Genomic DNA, 16,532 nt, shown 5'->3' with positions numbered 1-16,532 from the left:
GAATTTTAGAGGACAAAAAGCTTGACATGAGCCAGCAGTGCATGCTTGCGGCCCAAAGGCCAACTGCATCCTGGGCTGTATCCCAGCATACACCAGAGGAGTGGCCAGTAGATAAGGGAGGTGATTGTCCCCCTCTGCTCTGCCCTCATGATGCCCCACCTGGAGTCCTGCATTCACATTTGGGGCCCCCAGCACAAGAAGGAGGTGGGTCCAGAGGAGGGCCATGAAGATGATCAGAGGGCTGGAACAGCTCTCCTACAAAGAAAGGCTGAGAGAGCTGGGGCTGTTCAGGCAAAAGATCAGAAGGCTTCGGGGTGACCTCATTGCAGCTTTTCAATACTTAAAGGAGGCTTATAAAAAAGGTGGAGAGCAACTTTTTGCTTGGGCAGATAATGACAGGACAGGGGGGAATGGTTTTAAACTAAAAGAGGGGAGATTTAGATTAGAGGTTGGGAGGAAATTCTTCCCTCAGAGGGTGATGAGGCACTGCCACAGGTTGCCCGGAGAGGTTGTGGATGCCCCATCCCTGGAGGTGTTTTAGGCCAGGTTAGATGAGGCCTTGAGCAACCTGATCTAGTGGGTGGCGTCCCTGCATATGGCAGGGGCTTGGAACCAGATGGTCTTTGAGGTCCCTTCCAACCTGAGCCATTCTATGACTATGACATATGCAGTGGCCTCCTAACTTCCCAACAACTGACTTTTAAGAGACCATATGAAAGGATGTTACATGGACTATGAAGATGAAACAGAAGGACACCTGAGTGTCCTGCATTGCTGAGGAAGGCCCTCAGGCTGTTGTACTACACAAACCAAAGGCACAGGCAGCAGCACACCCAGCCACATTTCCTCTCTAGCACAAGCATGACCATTCTGCATCATACTGAAAGTCCACCTCTCCTGGATCTCATTTGGGGTATATAAATAAACAGGCAGGCAGGTGGTGCTGTCTTCTCAGGATATTTTCCAAGGTGAAGGGTTTCCTGAGGCAGGCATTGTGTTTGGAGGTGTTCTCTTTCCTAAGCTGAGATCCTCTTCCATCTCAAGGAGCTTTCAACACATGCATCTCCACCCAAGTGAAAGGAGCGGTTTTGGTGCCCCAGGTCCTCTTGCTGCTCTGCTACACAGGCAGTAGCAAGTGCTTGCTGTGTGAGTGTATTGAGATGGGGTGGGAAGCAGCCACCTCACTTAGGATTGGTGACTTTCTGGTTGCTGACCTGACTCCAGGAGACACAGAGCCATCCTGTTCTGCTGTTACAGATCTGTGGCTTCTGTTCTTGTGTAAGTGGAGGTGTCTGTGGATGCGCAGGGGCTGTTGCTGCTGTTGGAGCCCATCCCACTGCATGCACTTGCGGCAAGAATCTCTCCTTGGACCACTCCAGGAGAGCGGTTGGCTGTCCAGAGGGGGAAGAGGAGGAGGAAGATATTGAAAGACATAGAGGCAACAGCATCCTTTAAAGCTTCCTCCACTTCCTGACACCTGCTTGTTCCACCATGGCCCAGCAGGATGTACTTCTGCAACACAGCTGGGCTGAACCCGTCCAGATGGGAGGGTCTAACAGCATTTTGCATAGCATTAATACCACCCCTGGAGTAAGAAGGTTTGACCAGGGTGCTGTGGCAGTAACAATACACTGAAAAAGTTACTCCAACCTCCCTACCTCATTTTTGCTAAAGCAAGTCCAGACAGGAGGATGTTGCCAGCATCTCAGGAAGAATTAGGTTGTGGAGTCATTTTCATTCTTATGAACTCAAACTTGAACCTCACTTTTCTGTCTCCAACAGGCCTTTCTGGAGCTGGTAAGACAACCATCGGCTTTGCTCTGGAAGAGTACTTGGTCTCTCATGGCATCCCCTGCTATTCCCTGGATGGTGATAATGTTCGGCATGGCTTGAATAAAAACCTGGGTTTCTCAGCCGGAGACCGTGAGGAGAACATCCGCCGCATTGCAGAGGTGGCCAGGTTGTTTGCTGATGCTGGGCTCGTCTGCATAACGAGTTTCATTTCTCCTTTTTCAAAGGTAAACTCTCTGCATCATATGCTGCTCTCTTCTGGATGGCCTTGATCTCATGAATGTTCCTAGGAAAGAGACGTTTATGTATATGCCATCAGATGTTCCTTTAGCTTCTTGTCCAGTCTTTTGTGCAATGCCACCAGCATACAGAGCTATAAATGATCAGTAGAAGTTTCTGGAGTGCTGCTGGACATATCATTTTTGCTTTCAGAATTGGTTAAAAGTTAAGTGATGTTTGAAATCTTATTATAAAAGCTCCTACTCTTAACTTGTTAGGAGGCAGAAAAGAGGCATAAAAAATAGCCTGTCTTAGTGGTATCAGTACTTTATTTGAAGAAGCTTGATTGTGTTTTTATCCTTCCTGAGAATGCCAAATATCTGCCAGTATCAAGCTAATTTAAATTGTTGAATAGTTGCCTTTTTTTTTTTAAAAACACAGGACTGATTCACATCATCAGGTTCTGCTATCCCACTTAATGAAGAGGTCTTCTAACGTATCTTTAAAGAAAAAGGGGGAAAAGAGATATAAACCTTTAATTAGAATTGGTTTAAATTTAATAAATCCGTACCAAAGATGAATTTACCTGTGTAAAATTCCAGGGAATGTCATTTAGTAGGAAGGTATTTGTTGCAATGCAGACACATACGGTTTCCCAACTTTCTTGAAACAGGATCGTCAAAATGCACGGAAAATTCATGAGGCAGCTGGGCTTCCTTTCTTCGAAATCTTTGTAGATGCTCCTCTTAATATTTGTGAAAGCAGAGATGTAAAGGGACTGTACAAAAAGGCAAGAGCTGGAGAGATCAAAGGTATGCAAGAATGAGCTCTTAATTTGCCTTTTGCTTAACAAAGTGTCAGATAGCTTATCTTTGCAGCTTTGCATGTAGAAGATCTCTGGAGGTGGGTTAGTAAAGGCTCTTTGTAGTACACAGGGGTATCGTATTTTCCTAATCTTACTACAACAAGCATCACTTCTAGTACTCAGTACAGCTTGAATGCTTGCTAGTTGTTTGTATAGTGGTGTTAACTCTAGAGCATGGAGTATTACATTAAATAAATTTGGTTTGGGTTTAATTGTCCATAGGATTCACAGGGATTGACTCAGACTATGAGAAGCCTGAATCTCCTGAACTAGTGTTGAAAACAAATGTTGCATCAGTGTCTGAATGCATTCAGCAGGTTGTGGAGCTCCTGCAGACACAAGTAGGTCATTTTTTTTTACCACTACCACCGGCAGCTCATAAATCTGACTTCATGTACTGACTTACTGGTGTGCATTTGAAAAGCAGTGTTAGGAGTGCTGTCTCTCTCTCTCTTTCAGAACATTGTGCCCCGCGCATCGATTAAGGATGTTCTTGAGCTGTTTGTACCTGAAAATAAACTTGATAGTGTCCGAGCTGAAGCAGACATGCTACCATCCATAGAGATCACGAAGGTAAAATCTCATTTGAATGCTGCACTGACTCAGTCATTGGTTTGTTTTTTGAAGGGCAGAAGCATAGACAGGGATGTGGCTAAATGGTGCTCTGTTCATAGAATTGCAGGCTGGTTTGGGTTGGAAGGGACGTTAAAGCCCATCCAGTTCCAACACCCTGTCATGCACAGGGACACATCCCACCAGACCAGGTTGCTCAAAGCCCCATCCAACCTGGTCTTGAACACCTCCAGGGATGGGGCAGCCACAGCTTCTCTGGGCAGCCTGTGCCAGTGTCTCACCACCTACATAATGAAGAATTTCTTCCTTATATATAATTTAAACCTACCCTCTTTTAGCTTAAAGCCATTCCCTCTTGTCCCATCACCACATCCCGTGACAAAGAGTCCTTCCCTGCTTTCCTGTAGCCTCCTCTAGGTACTAGAAGGCCGCTGTATGGTCACCCCGGAGCCTTATCTTCTCCAGGCTGAACAACACCAGCTCCCTCAGCCTGTCTTCACAGGAGATGAGTTCCAGTCCTCTAATCACTTTTGTGTTGATTTTGTGATTCCTTTGATTGCTGTGTCCTTTCATGGCTATGTGTTATGACGAAATGAAGTGTAGTTCTCATCCTCAGACACTTCATCCTGTTGTGTCTCTCTGCTCTGTCCTGTAGCATGCCAGGGCCATCAAATTCATTGGCTGTATTAGGACAGCCCCACACATGGTTGTGCTATGGAAGAATACAGATCTAGCTTTAAAAAACAAAACAAAACAATCATCACACTGACCCCCAACACCACTTTTTTCCCCTTTATGAATGTTCTCCATTTTACACTAAATGGTGAGACTGCTCTTGCAGCAGAAGGAAAGGAAGAGCAGTGAGAGCTGGTGACGGGAGTGCCCTCTGGGTTTGTTTTGCAGCTGGATCTGCAGTGGGTGCAAGTGCTGAGTGAAGGCTGGGCCACGCCACTGAAGGGCTTCATGCGCGAGGCAGAGTACCTGCAAGTGATCCATTTCGGCACCCTGCTGAACGGTACGAATCCTACGCTTTGGGAGACCTGACACTCACACTGTGGTGCTTTAGCAGGCACTCATGTGGAACAGCTTGATGCTCAGCTGTCTTTTAAGCCCCCTTTCCTCTGAAGTGCTACATGCAAGCCCTCGTAAAGGAGTGCGGGAGCTGGGAAGCTGTGCTCTGAAATGCGCCAAAGAGTACAAAAGGTGACAAAGTTCACAGTGCTGTAGCCAGGGCCCCGTGTCACATGCTAGAAATCCGACATCATGCTGTTCAAAGGTCTTGGCTGCCATTATATATATATATATACATAAAACCTCTTAACCCTGCATGGTTCTGCCAGGGAAGACTGCCAGGCTGAATTTCAGATGAGAGGAGAGGGTAGCTGATCCTTGGAAACAGGGCCAGGGGCTGATTTCTCTTTCATTTTTCCTGTTTTCCCCCTTCCCCATTACTGTAGCTTGAAATAAATCAGATTTAGCTACTGATTAGCAGCTTAATAAGAGTTTTTTCATCCCTGGAAGAGGCAAATAATGCTCAGGCAGTGACTATTACAGAGTTTGGGGTAGTTGATATGTGCATCCCATGTCTCAGATGGAGATGCCATTGCCATGCACACAGTGAATGGGTGCATGCGTTGGGTTCTGTAGATCCAGTATGGCTCTCTGGCCTCAGGGCTTGGGATCTTGGTGAAGGACTCATTGTAGGGAGTCTTGTTCTCCTTCTAGAGGACCCTGGTCCTGCCTTGGTCATGCAGGGCAGTAATTTACTGCTGGCACTGGGATTCAGGCACTGCACCCCAAATGCAAACAGTTCAGGACTGCCATGTTGGACTGGAGCAGGGTCTGCATGTGGGCGTCTGTAGTGTTCTTCAACTTTCAGGCATGCAGTAGCCTAAACGCTGTGTAAACAGCATTCAAAAGTACATTTCCTTATTGTCAGACCTGGAGCTGTGGTCTTCAAGCTGCCCCTTGCACACCTGACAAGGTCCCAGAGGTGCCCCAAAATGAATGTGTTGCCCCAGAACTCTGCTACTCAGAGGCTGTGGGTGGTGGGATTGGGCGTGCCTTGCCCAAGAGCTTCCATGATGGTCTTTCTAAAGTTTGTGGCCCGGTTTTTCTTACCCAGGGGGTGTAGGTGATGTTTTAGGCAGCCCAGCAGGAGCAAGCTGTGCACGGGACATCTGTGATCTGGTTCAGTGGCCCAGCATCAGCATGAGTCTGTCCTCCTCTCTTGTGGTTGACAACCAGGCATTTTTCACGCACTGAGGAGTAAATCCCACATTGGCATACTGATAGAACAAGAGCACTGTTAAAAATAGATTGAGAGACAGCACCGATGCTGCGCATCCCTTTGAGTGTGTGCGGCTGGATGACCACTGTTGGGCTGGCTGGCAAAGACCATGTTTGTGAGGGAGCGCCCTGCCCTGCCCGCTGACACACAGTGTTTGCTGGAGGTTTCAACCAAGCTGCTTTGATTCTGGAAACCATAACTGGTGCCTGTGAGTGTTAATTATCTTAATTGTGTTTGTATTCTCCCAGGAAAGAATCACTCTGTAGCTGGTATGTATTTAACTGTCCTCAGGTTATATGGAAATCACTACAATTAGATTTTTTGCTCTGATTTTTTTGCTATTTAAATTATTAACACTAACACACCCACATCCCATTTATGATTCCGCTGTTTACAAAATGGCATGTATACCCCATGTCCTATTGACCACTCTGCACAAAAATCCTAGTAATTTTCACTGGAGTGATTTTTTATTAGTGTCTTGCGTTTGAAAATGCCATGCTGACTTTCCACATTGACTTTATTGACTGATCACTGGTTAATATTTCTTAAATATATAAAGTTGATACTGATTGATTCACATATGACTGGTTACAGGTATCTGATTGTTCATGCAGTTGCTTGAAAATTTCTGTCTGGCAGATGATACCAAGTCATGAATTAAATGGAAAATTTTAATAAAGATTAAACAAAATCTACATCATAGGCAAAATCCTCAAATTAAGACTCTCAAGGGTCCAAAATGATTTTAGTCAGATCAGAACAAAGTGAATCAGTGATTTGTTTGCTCTTGTTTATGAATGGCAGTCCATGGGACAGACTGCTTCTTATGTACTAATATCTGAGTGGGAAGACCTTAGTGGGGAAGTGAGAAGAGGGGGGGGATAAAATCAACTTCAAGGCATTTAGAGATAACACAGAGATTAGAAACCACACATGCAAACATAGATTCACTGTATATACAAAGAATAGATCAAAAATGGACTGCAAAGATAAACTAAGAGGGGTAACAGTACAGAGACAACAAGGAAAAAAAAAAAAAGAAAACATGATGTTTTCCCTGTTGGAAGAGTTGATTCAAGAGACGTGCAAATAGGGCAGTGCAGTGATTTTTCATGGTTGTGAGAGATGCCACCAGGCAAAACCACGCTGGAGTGGCCTTAATGGAGATTTTGTCCTGGAAGAGGAGACGGGTTATAGCCAGACTGTATGTATCATGTATGTTTAAATTTTTCAAAGAGACTTCAAAACAAGCCAATTGAAAAAGAAATATCTTCCTGGGAAAGAGTCCAGAAAATAAATAAGTATTCCAGGTGTCTTTGAGACATCACTAGCACTAAGATAAGGAGCTTTTTTAGTCCACTAACATTGGTATTTATTAGGAGCACAAAACAAAAATTGGATAGTGAATAAATTCACATGATGGTGAACTAATCGTGGAAAACCTGGCCTCCTGCTTTCAGCCTCTGAAAACCTCTGTTTACTCAGTGCCCCCTCCAGCCTCTCCCATCACCCTCCCATAGTCCATCTGAAGTAGTGTGGGGACACTTTGAGCAGTGCTGGTGCTCTAGGTCTTCAGAGGATGCTAACATCCACCCTTCTCTTGCCAGACGGCGTTATCAACCTGACCATCCCCATTGTGCTGCCAGTTTCCACGGAGGACAAGCAGCGGCTGGAGGGCTGCGGAGCACTGGCGCTCAGCTACAAGGGGCGCAAGGTGGCGATCCTGAAGAACCCTGAGTACTTTGAGCACAGGAAGGAGGAGCGCTGTGCCCGCATCTGGGGCACCACCTGTGCCAAGCACCCACACGTCAAAGTAGGTTTGTCCCTGTCCCTCCTATTGTCAAAAACGTGGCCAGGATTAGCAATGTGCCACAGGGGGCTGGAGAACCAAACTCCTCTGAGGTTTCCATGGTGTTGGGTGTCCTGTCAGCTCTCCAAGCCCCACTCCTCATTGAGAACCATCACTTCTCAAGCATGCAGGAGGGCTGAATTTTCAGGCTTACAAGCAACTGTTAACCCTGCACTTGCTGCTTAGCAAGAGCATCGGTCAGATAACAAATGGTAGAAAGGGAAAACAAGCGTACTGCTCCTCTCATTCATTTATTTTCATGAGTGTACCAACATCCAAATGTTTTTAACATGCTCAGCAACTTAGATCCAAAGGTTTTCCTGCTCTTGAGGGCATGATGATGTCAGTGATTCTGCCAAACATTGACGCTGCAAATCCCTGGCTCATGCTCCTTTTTAGCTATGCTTTACTCCTCAATGTAGCTTTCATGCAGGCAGCCAACAAAGGGGTTGTATTTTTACGCCTTATCTTTTTCCTTCTCTTTGCTGGCCATACAAAGAATATCATCTCTTAGTAAGGGAGAGCTGCAAGCTATGCCAAGCAGCTTGAACTAAAAAGGCCAAAGCCATACTAATTCTTTTCCCTTACCTTAAAATACTTCTCTCAATTATTTAGTAGCAGTTGCTCTCTTGACAGAGCAATCTTAGTTATGAAAGTTTAATGATACCATTGACAGTGAAGAAAACAGCTGTGACAGTACAGTAATGCCAATGTAGGGATTTCATATAAAGACTTGAGATCCTGAGCTGGTCAATGCAGGCTAATGGCACTAGGTTGTTTTGAATGGGGTTGGAAGCCTCATTATTACAGCCAGAGGAGGATTCAACAAATCGTGGGGCTGCATACTCCCCAGGCAGCGCCCCAGGAGGATAATAACATTTCCAGCATAGGAGGGAACAAAAGGTGGGCAACACAGTGGTGTTGCCACCACCAGAGCACTGTTTGTTCTGTGGAAAGACTTTGCAAGAGCAAAAGCTCAGATGGAGGAAGGTCTAGTGCCCTAACTTCTTGACCTCCAGGCTGCAGAGAGAAGTCTGGCACCTAGCTGGGTGCAGTGGTATGGTCTTTGCAGCAGATGCCTTGGTTTATGTCACTGCACTGCTCATGACATTCAGATCACATTGCCACTTTGGTAATGTTTTCAACCTGAAAGGTTGAAAAGAAAGAAAGATCACTCCACAAGCAGAATCATACCTAGTGCTTTTCAAAGGAGGCTGGGAAATGAGAGATTTTTTTCCGTCCTGATGTAACCTGTGTGTAATTCACAGATGGTGATGGAGAGTGGAGACTGGCTGGTTGGTGGAGAGCTCCTTGTGCTGGAGAAAATCAAATGGAATGACGGACTGGACCAGTACCGGCTGACACCACTCGATCTCAAGCAGAAGTTCAGAGAAATGAATGCTGGTGAGTTGAGTGTCTTGGGCTAGCACCAATGACTCTGCTCTTCTTACCAAGAAATCTTATCATTAGTGCCATTATTTTGCATGAGGTTAATTGGTTAATGGGTTAACTGGTTAATAGGTAACTGGCTAATTCATGCTGTATCATTAGATCCCTGTGATACACTACAGACTTGTCAGGTGGACCGGGGAGCTTGCCCTACTAGCTTTCCAGCTGGCTCACTAATTCATGAGCCTCTCAAGTGTGTGCCCTCCCCCCATCTTTCCTGACACTAGGAGATGCTTGTGGTCTGTGATTGCTCGCTTCTGGCCTTTCAGCACCTGCCAGATTGCTTTCATATGCTTCTGAGACTGGGATGGAACAGTGAGGAGAGCAGTAAGTGCAAAGCAGGCCACAGCACAAAAACAGTGTAGGGTTTACACTGCACAGAGTTACTCCAAGGGTAGGAGCAGTACTTGTGTCAGGCAGCTTCCCCAGTGGGCTTTTCCAGACACAGGACTGGAGAGTGTTGAGCGTGCTGCTCACGACTCCTCTGTCCTCCCTGGCAGGCCAGGCCCTCTTCTTCCACACCCAGAGCATGTAAAGTCCTGTGCTGAGTGCTTGGCCTTCAGGCACAAAGAGTTCTGGTTACTTGCAGGTAGTGCTCAACCCCGGGGGCTGTCTTGGCAGTCTGTGGGGCATTCGATGGCCACCCGATGCTGTATTGTCTCAGTATTTCCAGAGAAGGGTTTCTAAGCAGGACTTGCCTTCAGTCTGTTTGGCAAGTCCTTAGGGAGCAGAATGAGAGGTTGTTTATACCCATAAGTAGTTTACACCCATCAGTCAATTGTGTTCTCATGAACTCCTGTTTCTGTGCACCAGAGGTGTCTGTGGAAGCAGCCCTAGTATGGGCTAAGGGGCACTTCTGCAAAACAAGGTTTCAAAGGGAGCAGCCCAATCTGAAGAGCTCAGTCTGTAAGTCAGTCTATGTAATTTGACCCCATAAATCTCCTGTTACACCTGGCATCTCTGCCTGGCTCACTTCTCACCTCTGCCACCAGAGACAAGGCCTTTGTAGTGTTCCTGCAAGATCAAAACATTAGGACTAATTAAGTTTTGCACAGTAAGTGTGAAGTAACCCTTCCAACCCTTACCTGCCATGCTGTGCAGTGCTACAGCATCCCAGCAGCAGAGGGGACCATCAGCAGCAGTGACCATCAGCAGTGGAGATGCCAGTCCTTGCACACTTATTTCCTTTTGGTGTTTAAAGAGGGAGATAGTGCTGGCCTTCATGAAGGTGCCATAGAGGTTGGGGAGGTGACAAATAGCTTTCAAAGCCAGGGAACTCAGCAGAGGTTTACATTTTTCCCCAGAGGCATCTCAAAACATGACAGGAGAGCTGATCAAACTGAAATTGGTCCCAAAGGAAGGATGTGCAATGAAAATAAACTTGGCAGGGTCACTGTACCTGTGTTAAATACTCATCTAAGGTATTTAAGGTCTCTTTGACGTGAAGATAGGACAGCAGACCCTTGCATATCTTATGGCTGTGTCAAAATGTACAGAGTGGATAAATGAAGCAGTGCAGAGTCTGAAGCTCAGTGCAGGCCTGTGACGCTCTGAATCTTTCCATTTCAGATGCTGTCTTTGCGTTTCAGCTGCGCAACCCCGTGCACAATGGGCATGCCCTGCTCATGCAGGATACGCGGAGCCAGCTCTTGCAGAGGGGCTACAAAAACCCTGTGCTTCTCCTGCACCCCCTGGGTGGATGGACCAAAGACGACGATGTCCCACTGGAATGGCGAATGAAGCAGCATGCAGCAGTGCTCGAGGAGCATGTTCTAGACCCAAAATCAACCATCGTTGCCATCTTCCCCTCTCCCATGCTCTACGCTGGCCCCACAGAGGTATAGTTGCTGCACGCTAACCATGGTATAAGTTTAGCCTGCGGGCAAACTTGCTGCTGACTTCCTAGTGCAGATCCAGAAAGCCGCAGGGCAAAGGTTAGTCACAGTTGCTTTGCTGTCAGTTCCCTCCCTGCTTCACTCTCTGCTTGCTGCAGCTGCCACCTCGCAGCAGTGTTTGGCTGTGCAGGCTGCTGCACTTCTGCGAGTTGTGCTGAGAGCTCGGAGCTGAGCTGTGCTGGGCAGCAGTGCTCATTTGTTTTTTCCCAGTTGTTTCTCTTCTGTCCCTAAATCTGTGGAAGGAAAGCAGTAGACACCAAACCACCCTGCAAACAGCCCAAACACCCGTTACCTATTGGTTTCACCAACAACCAAAACCTGAACCAAAGCATTGCCTCCATTCAGCATCAGCTGCTCCTGGGCCAAGGTGCAGCCAGAACACTTCAGCAGTGGCTCTGTGGGTGTTGCAGGTAGCTGTGCGTTCGGTGCCTTGGAGAGTCTAGCATTGCTTTTGTCCCACCACAAAGCAAGCAGGAAAGAAACGCGGGGAGTCGAGCTGAGCAGAGGCAGTGGTGCAAGCAGAAACCTTGTAGGCAAGCCTTTTCGTGGAACCAGTGGGATATATGGACAGCCTCTGCCCACGTGGGGCTCAAGGGCTGACTCAAGGGTTTTGCACATTCAAACAGCAAAGCACCTCCTTCATTCACTGGAACAAGATCAGTTGTCATCCCTGTTTTTTTTCTTGTGAAACACCTCTCCTTAGAAGAGCTGTGATATACCAGGTCCAAGCAGGGGAAGATGAGCCTGATGGCCAGTGATTAACTGCAGAGAGGCTACTGATACGTGTCCATCCTTCCTTCTCTGCCACGTATGGGATCCAGCTCACCAGGATCTTTTCCGCAGTTCAGGGCAGTTGCTGCTCAGTGCTCAGAGCTCCTCATGTCTCTCCTTCACAGGTACAGTGGCACTGCCGGGCTCGCATGATTGCTGGGGCCAACTTCTACATTGTAGGGCGTGATCCTGCAGGCATGCCTCACCCTGAGACCAAGAAGGACCTCTACGAACCTACACAAGGAGGGAAGGTCCTCAGCATGGCACCAGGCCTGACCTCAGTAGAAATCATCCCCTTCCGAGTGGCTGCTTACAACAAAGTGAAGAGGGCTATGGATTTTTATGACCCCAAAAGGTAATGCAGGCACCAGTGTCTCTTTTTTTTTAGCCTACACAGCTGCTAGGGAAGCATTTTACCTATGACTCTAGCTCCTCTAGGAAGAGCTCCCTTAGAGAACACCATTGCTGCCAATCATAAACTCCATGTGGGAAGTTGCTGGTGCCTGCAGTTGGTGAGGAAATGGTGCCGGGAACTTTCTGACTGTGCCTTTGGCATAGCAGAAGATTAACGCTGGGACAACTCAGCTGTTGTGCTGATCTCACCTCTGTCTCTGTTTTGCTGTAGGCACGACGATTTTGACTTCATCTCAGGAACACGCATGAGAAAGCTTGCTCGTGAAGGTGAAAACCCACCAGATGGCTTCATGGCCCCCAAAGCTTGGAAAGTCCTAACCGAGTACTACCGGTCACTAGAAAAAAAGAATTAACACTACTTCTAAAAATACTTGTATTAAGAGTGAGCAATGATTGATTGATTCCCTATGATACCGATCAGCTACTTGATATTTTCAATATTCTGATTCATAGGACTTTCCTGCCTGGGTCAGACAGTTTTTTTACTAATCGGAAATAGTTTGAGTTGGGGCCTTCTCCCCTTGAAGCTGCCAGGAGCACCCTGATGATGGAGCTGGAAGGAGCGGGCAGCCAGCCCTTTGCTCCCAGCACAGTGCAGCTCTGGGAAGCCCAGTGCGACACCAGCTGGGTCTCTCGGTGCTGCTGGCACTGCACTCTGGTCCCTGCTGCAGAGCCAGGACCTTGGCACCAGGATAAAAATGTGCTCCTGCATGAAGCAGGAATGATGAAGTAGGAATGATGAAGTGTTTTTCCTTTACCCCTCGCCCAGTGCAGGAGCAGCTGCTGGGGCGAGAAGTGGTTGCTGCTGGCACTTGGTGCTTGGATCCAGTTGCTTGGATCCAGATTGAGCCTTAGACAATTTTTGCTAAGAGAAGGACTTTTTTAATGCCTTTTTTAACTGGATCTTTTTAAATAGCCTAGACAAGTCACTTGCTTGCTGTTCTTCCTTTCTTCCTCCTGCTTGACCCATTCAGTCAGAAAAAAACAAATAAACCTGGACTGGTCTTTGTTGCTGCTCTGAGCTCACTGTCCCATGAGTCTGCAGCATGCCCAGCCCCAGCGTGGCTGCAGAGGGTGCTGCCTGGGCTCAGGGTCTGGTGGGCTGGCAGCCAGGGGAAGCTATCCTAGGGGGATGTTGTGGAGCGCAAGAGATCTTTGAGAAAGCTCTGGAACACAGGGGAATGGTGTGGAGGTGCAAGTCAGGGGCCACTGCACTTGTTAGTTATCACAGCCACCAGATTTCATGACTTTTGTACTTTTCAGTAGATGTCCCAGCACCAGTCAGCGTGTGTTTCAAATGAAATGGAAATAATGTTCTCCTCTCCTTGTGCTTGTTTTAATTACAAATGTATCTATGCTCAGTAAAAACAATCCTGCTTCTGCTTGTAACTTAGTATAGCAAGTGGCACCTCCAGCTCAAACGTGTTTTGCTGTGGCCATGATGCAGTGTCTAAGACTACATATGCAATTGGGAATGTTTTTGTAAGAGGATTTTTTTTTTTTTTTTAAGTATTCAAAGGGAAGAACACAAAGCCATATTATACCTCAGAAAAATGCTGCACCAACCATGTTAGTAGCCTTTCAGCATGCTAGCACCAGTGCCTTTTCTACTCAGGCCCTCTGGCAGGGACCTGGAAGACAAAAGCAATACTCCAATTTATAATTGCAATATTTGCCATTTTTTAAGTAGTGAAATAGTGCTGTTGCCTCCTTCTAAAACATTCTAAAATAATCAGTTCCAAAAAAAAATGCAGTAAATCCAAATGGTTATAGCAAAACACAAATGCTGTATTATTCTTTTAAAATAGCTTAGTATACTGATTACCTCTGATTAAAATAGAGTATGCAGACTAGTTTTTTTATAGTGTATTTATTAAAGACATGAGACTGGAATTTGTACCTCAACTGATGCATCTTATGATTTAATATATTCTGAACTTCATACTCTACTAGGAAACACTCACTTTTAGTACAAATAAATATTTATACATGTAAGTAATGCTTGCCTTGTAATTATTTTTTGAGGGGGGAGGGGAAACCACAACCACGTGGTTCACCCATGGCTGGTTACAGGTCCGTAGCAGTGTGGGGGCACCATACACACCACCTTTGCATAGTCAGCGCCTCACTGAACCATCACCAGCAGCCACAAGGCTGACCACATAGCTTATTTTCTTTCATAAGCCTTATCTTTTTTATTTTTTTATTCCTGTCTGGCTTAGTGTGTCAAACAAGGCAAATTTAACACACATAAGGCATGCACTATCTGCTGCTACACCCACACCTGGAGCCATGCTGGAGCAGCACTGTACTGCAGCCCCACAGCAGCTTCCAGAGGTTTCCCATGTCCAAACCAGGTACTTTTTTTTTTTTTTTTAAAAAAAAAAAAAAATAAAAAAGGCTGTATTTACAGCCTTGAAATGTAGACGTACACGCAAAGGTTACAGAACCAGAGCAACAAAACCCAAGTGCAAAGAGTGCATTTATTTACCAAATATTTAAGACTGCTCCAAAGGTTTCTCTTTACTCTCTAAGTAGTGTCGGACTGTCAAGATCAGCCTCTTTACAGGCAGAGGACACTGTCTGTGCTGCACTTCCTGTCTACCAGTGACTGAGCAGGTCTAAATAAATGATTTGCCTGCTGGGAATGGCTGTGCCGCTTCCAGCCACAGGATCCAGCCGCTGCTCCCCAGGAAGGGCCCCCTTCACACCAAACTGTTCCAACAGTTTGGTGTTGAGGAAGCTGCAAGAACACCAAACTGTTCCAACTCAGAGTGTGGTGCTGGTTCAGTCCCCCCCAGCCTGTGCTGCAAAGTGCAGGGTTTGGGTGCACCAGAGGCAGTTGGAGATGCAAAGCTGAAGGAGGTGGTGGCTAAGCTCTTGCAGCTTCCTCAGACTCTTCCAGCAAGCTGCTGGGAAGGTCTTGGTTTGACAAGGCTGTTGCAAGGATGGAAGTCCTTCAAAAAGTGAAAAAACTACACTCCAGCTGCAGCTGTCCTCAGGGCCCACTGCAAATTGCCCTGTGTGTCTCTTGCACCCTGCCTCATAAGCAGGCAGCAATTATAGGCAGGAGGTAAAAGCAAGCCGCAGCTGGCATGCAAACAAGCAGATTCTTGTAGAAACACAGAAGGAAAGCAGAGCTGAGCTGGGTACCAGATGCCCTTGCCACCTGCAGACATGCTTTTCTTCTTCTTCCCATGCAAACTAAATTGACATTTAACCTTGCATTTTACAACTAATCTAAAAAATACTAGGATGTACTGTACCAAGCAGCAATCACCCTGAAAAAGGACAGAGAGGCAGCTTAGGAGCTGCATTATCTCATCTGCCTGCAACAACCTGCAAGTCACAATGGGCACAGGAAAAACAGCCACTGCTGAACTGCACTATAGGCAGAGCACCACATCTGGTGAGTGCCTAATTTAAACCTGCTGAGAAAGCAAATTCCATTAAGCTGCACTACTTGGGTGTTTGGCTTAAAGCTAGTCCTTGAACTCAGTGTTCCCCAGCTAGCACTGAAGAGGTAGCCTTAAGGCGCATCATTTAATACAGAGGCAAGAGGAGCAGCAGCAGCAATTTCCTCTCATTCACAGCCAGTGCAATGGGGAAATGTGTCCTGGAAGGAGCTGACTACAAGTACTGCTGCACCTTCACCCTTCCCCACTGCAAGTGGCCTTTGCTGATTGTGGCTCTTGGCCTCTTGGAGCTTCCATGTTCTTGCTACTTTTAAAGCAGTTTCCCTGCAGAATAAACCACCTCCCCCCTTCCCTGGTGAAGAAGTGCAGGTTAGCACCTGCCGTGGTGCTTACAGCACTCATTCCAGCCCTGAAACCAGAACCCCTGAAACCAGAACAACTTGGGGGATCAGCATTCCATACCCCACTTTTTGATATCCATATTCCACTATGTTCTGCTGTGCCTAATTTCCTATGTCTTGTTTTACACCACTATGCATTTCCCGTATTTCCCCTGCCACATCAAAAAACAAAGTAAATCATTAAAAAAAAAAAAAAGACAAGGAGATTAAATCAGGTCAAACGAAACCTACTGCATCTGGAGCATTACACAACCAGTACGTTAAGCAAAGGCACTCAGTTGGGTAGGGCTGCTGCAGCTTTAAGCTTAATGGAAACTGCCATCAGCACCTGATACCGTATGCCAGCTGGCTCCAAGTCTTTATTTTACTTTGCAGATTGTTTCATTTTACATCACTATCTTGCTTTCAGGGCTTACCTTTCCTCTGTAGCTAGCAGAGCTGTGACACAGTGTACCTTCCCCTTGGGTTGAACAATCATGATTACATATTTGCATTAAATTTGAGCACAACATTATAAGGAGAAAATTAAATTATTTAAAACCTACTGACAATAACTTTACCAAAACACTTTGCCACTTCTTTTTTAACGCTTTGCC

The 16,532-nt window shown here is 46.4% G+C and overlaps 1 protein-coding gene across 2 annotated transcripts in view; it reads left to right on the top strand.

Annotated features, from left to right (window-relative positions):
* The window catches only part of PAPSS2 (3'-phosphoadenosine 5'-phosphosulfate synthase 2), a 32,540-nt gene extending 16,403 nt beyond the window's left edge, over window positions 1-16,137 (top strand). Inside the window, exons 3-13 of one of the 2 annotated variants that reach the window (XM_082764257.1) lie at window positions 1,783-2,018; window positions 2,684-2,822; window positions 3,098-3,216; window positions 3,335-3,448; window positions 4,352-4,463; window positions 5,987-6,007; window positions 7,349-7,554; window positions 8,859-8,994; window positions 10,609-10,877; window positions 11,831-12,060; window positions 12,331-16,137. In XM_082764257.1, coding sequence (XP_082620383.1) covers window positions 1,783-2,018; window positions 2,684-2,822; window positions 3,098-3,216; window positions 3,335-3,448; window positions 4,352-4,463; window positions 5,987-6,007; window positions 7,349-7,554; window positions 8,859-8,994; window positions 10,609-10,877; window positions 11,831-12,060; window positions 12,331-12,472 — 1,724 coding nt within the window. In that variant the 3' untranslated portion in view covers window positions 12,473-16,137. The remainder of the gene's footprint in view (window positions 1-1,782; window positions 2,019-2,683; window positions 2,823-3,097; window positions 3,217-3,334; window positions 3,449-4,351; window positions 4,464-5,986; window positions 6,008-7,348; window positions 7,555-8,858; window positions 8,995-10,608; window positions 10,878-11,830; window positions 12,061-12,330) is intronic. The other variant, XM_082764258.1, reaches the window with a different exon arrangement.
* The last annotated feature ends 395 nt before the right edge of the window (window positions 16,138-16,532 follow it).

Source organism: Aythya marila, assembly GCF_965140915.1.
Source record: "Aythya marila genome assembly, chromosome: 7".
Lineage (NCBI taxonomy): Eukaryota > Metazoa > Chordata > Aves > Anseriformes > Anatidae > Aythya > Aythya marila.
The sequence above is the reverse complement of the archived record's forward strand: the minus strand, read 5'-3'. Positions and strand labels throughout refer to the sequence as shown.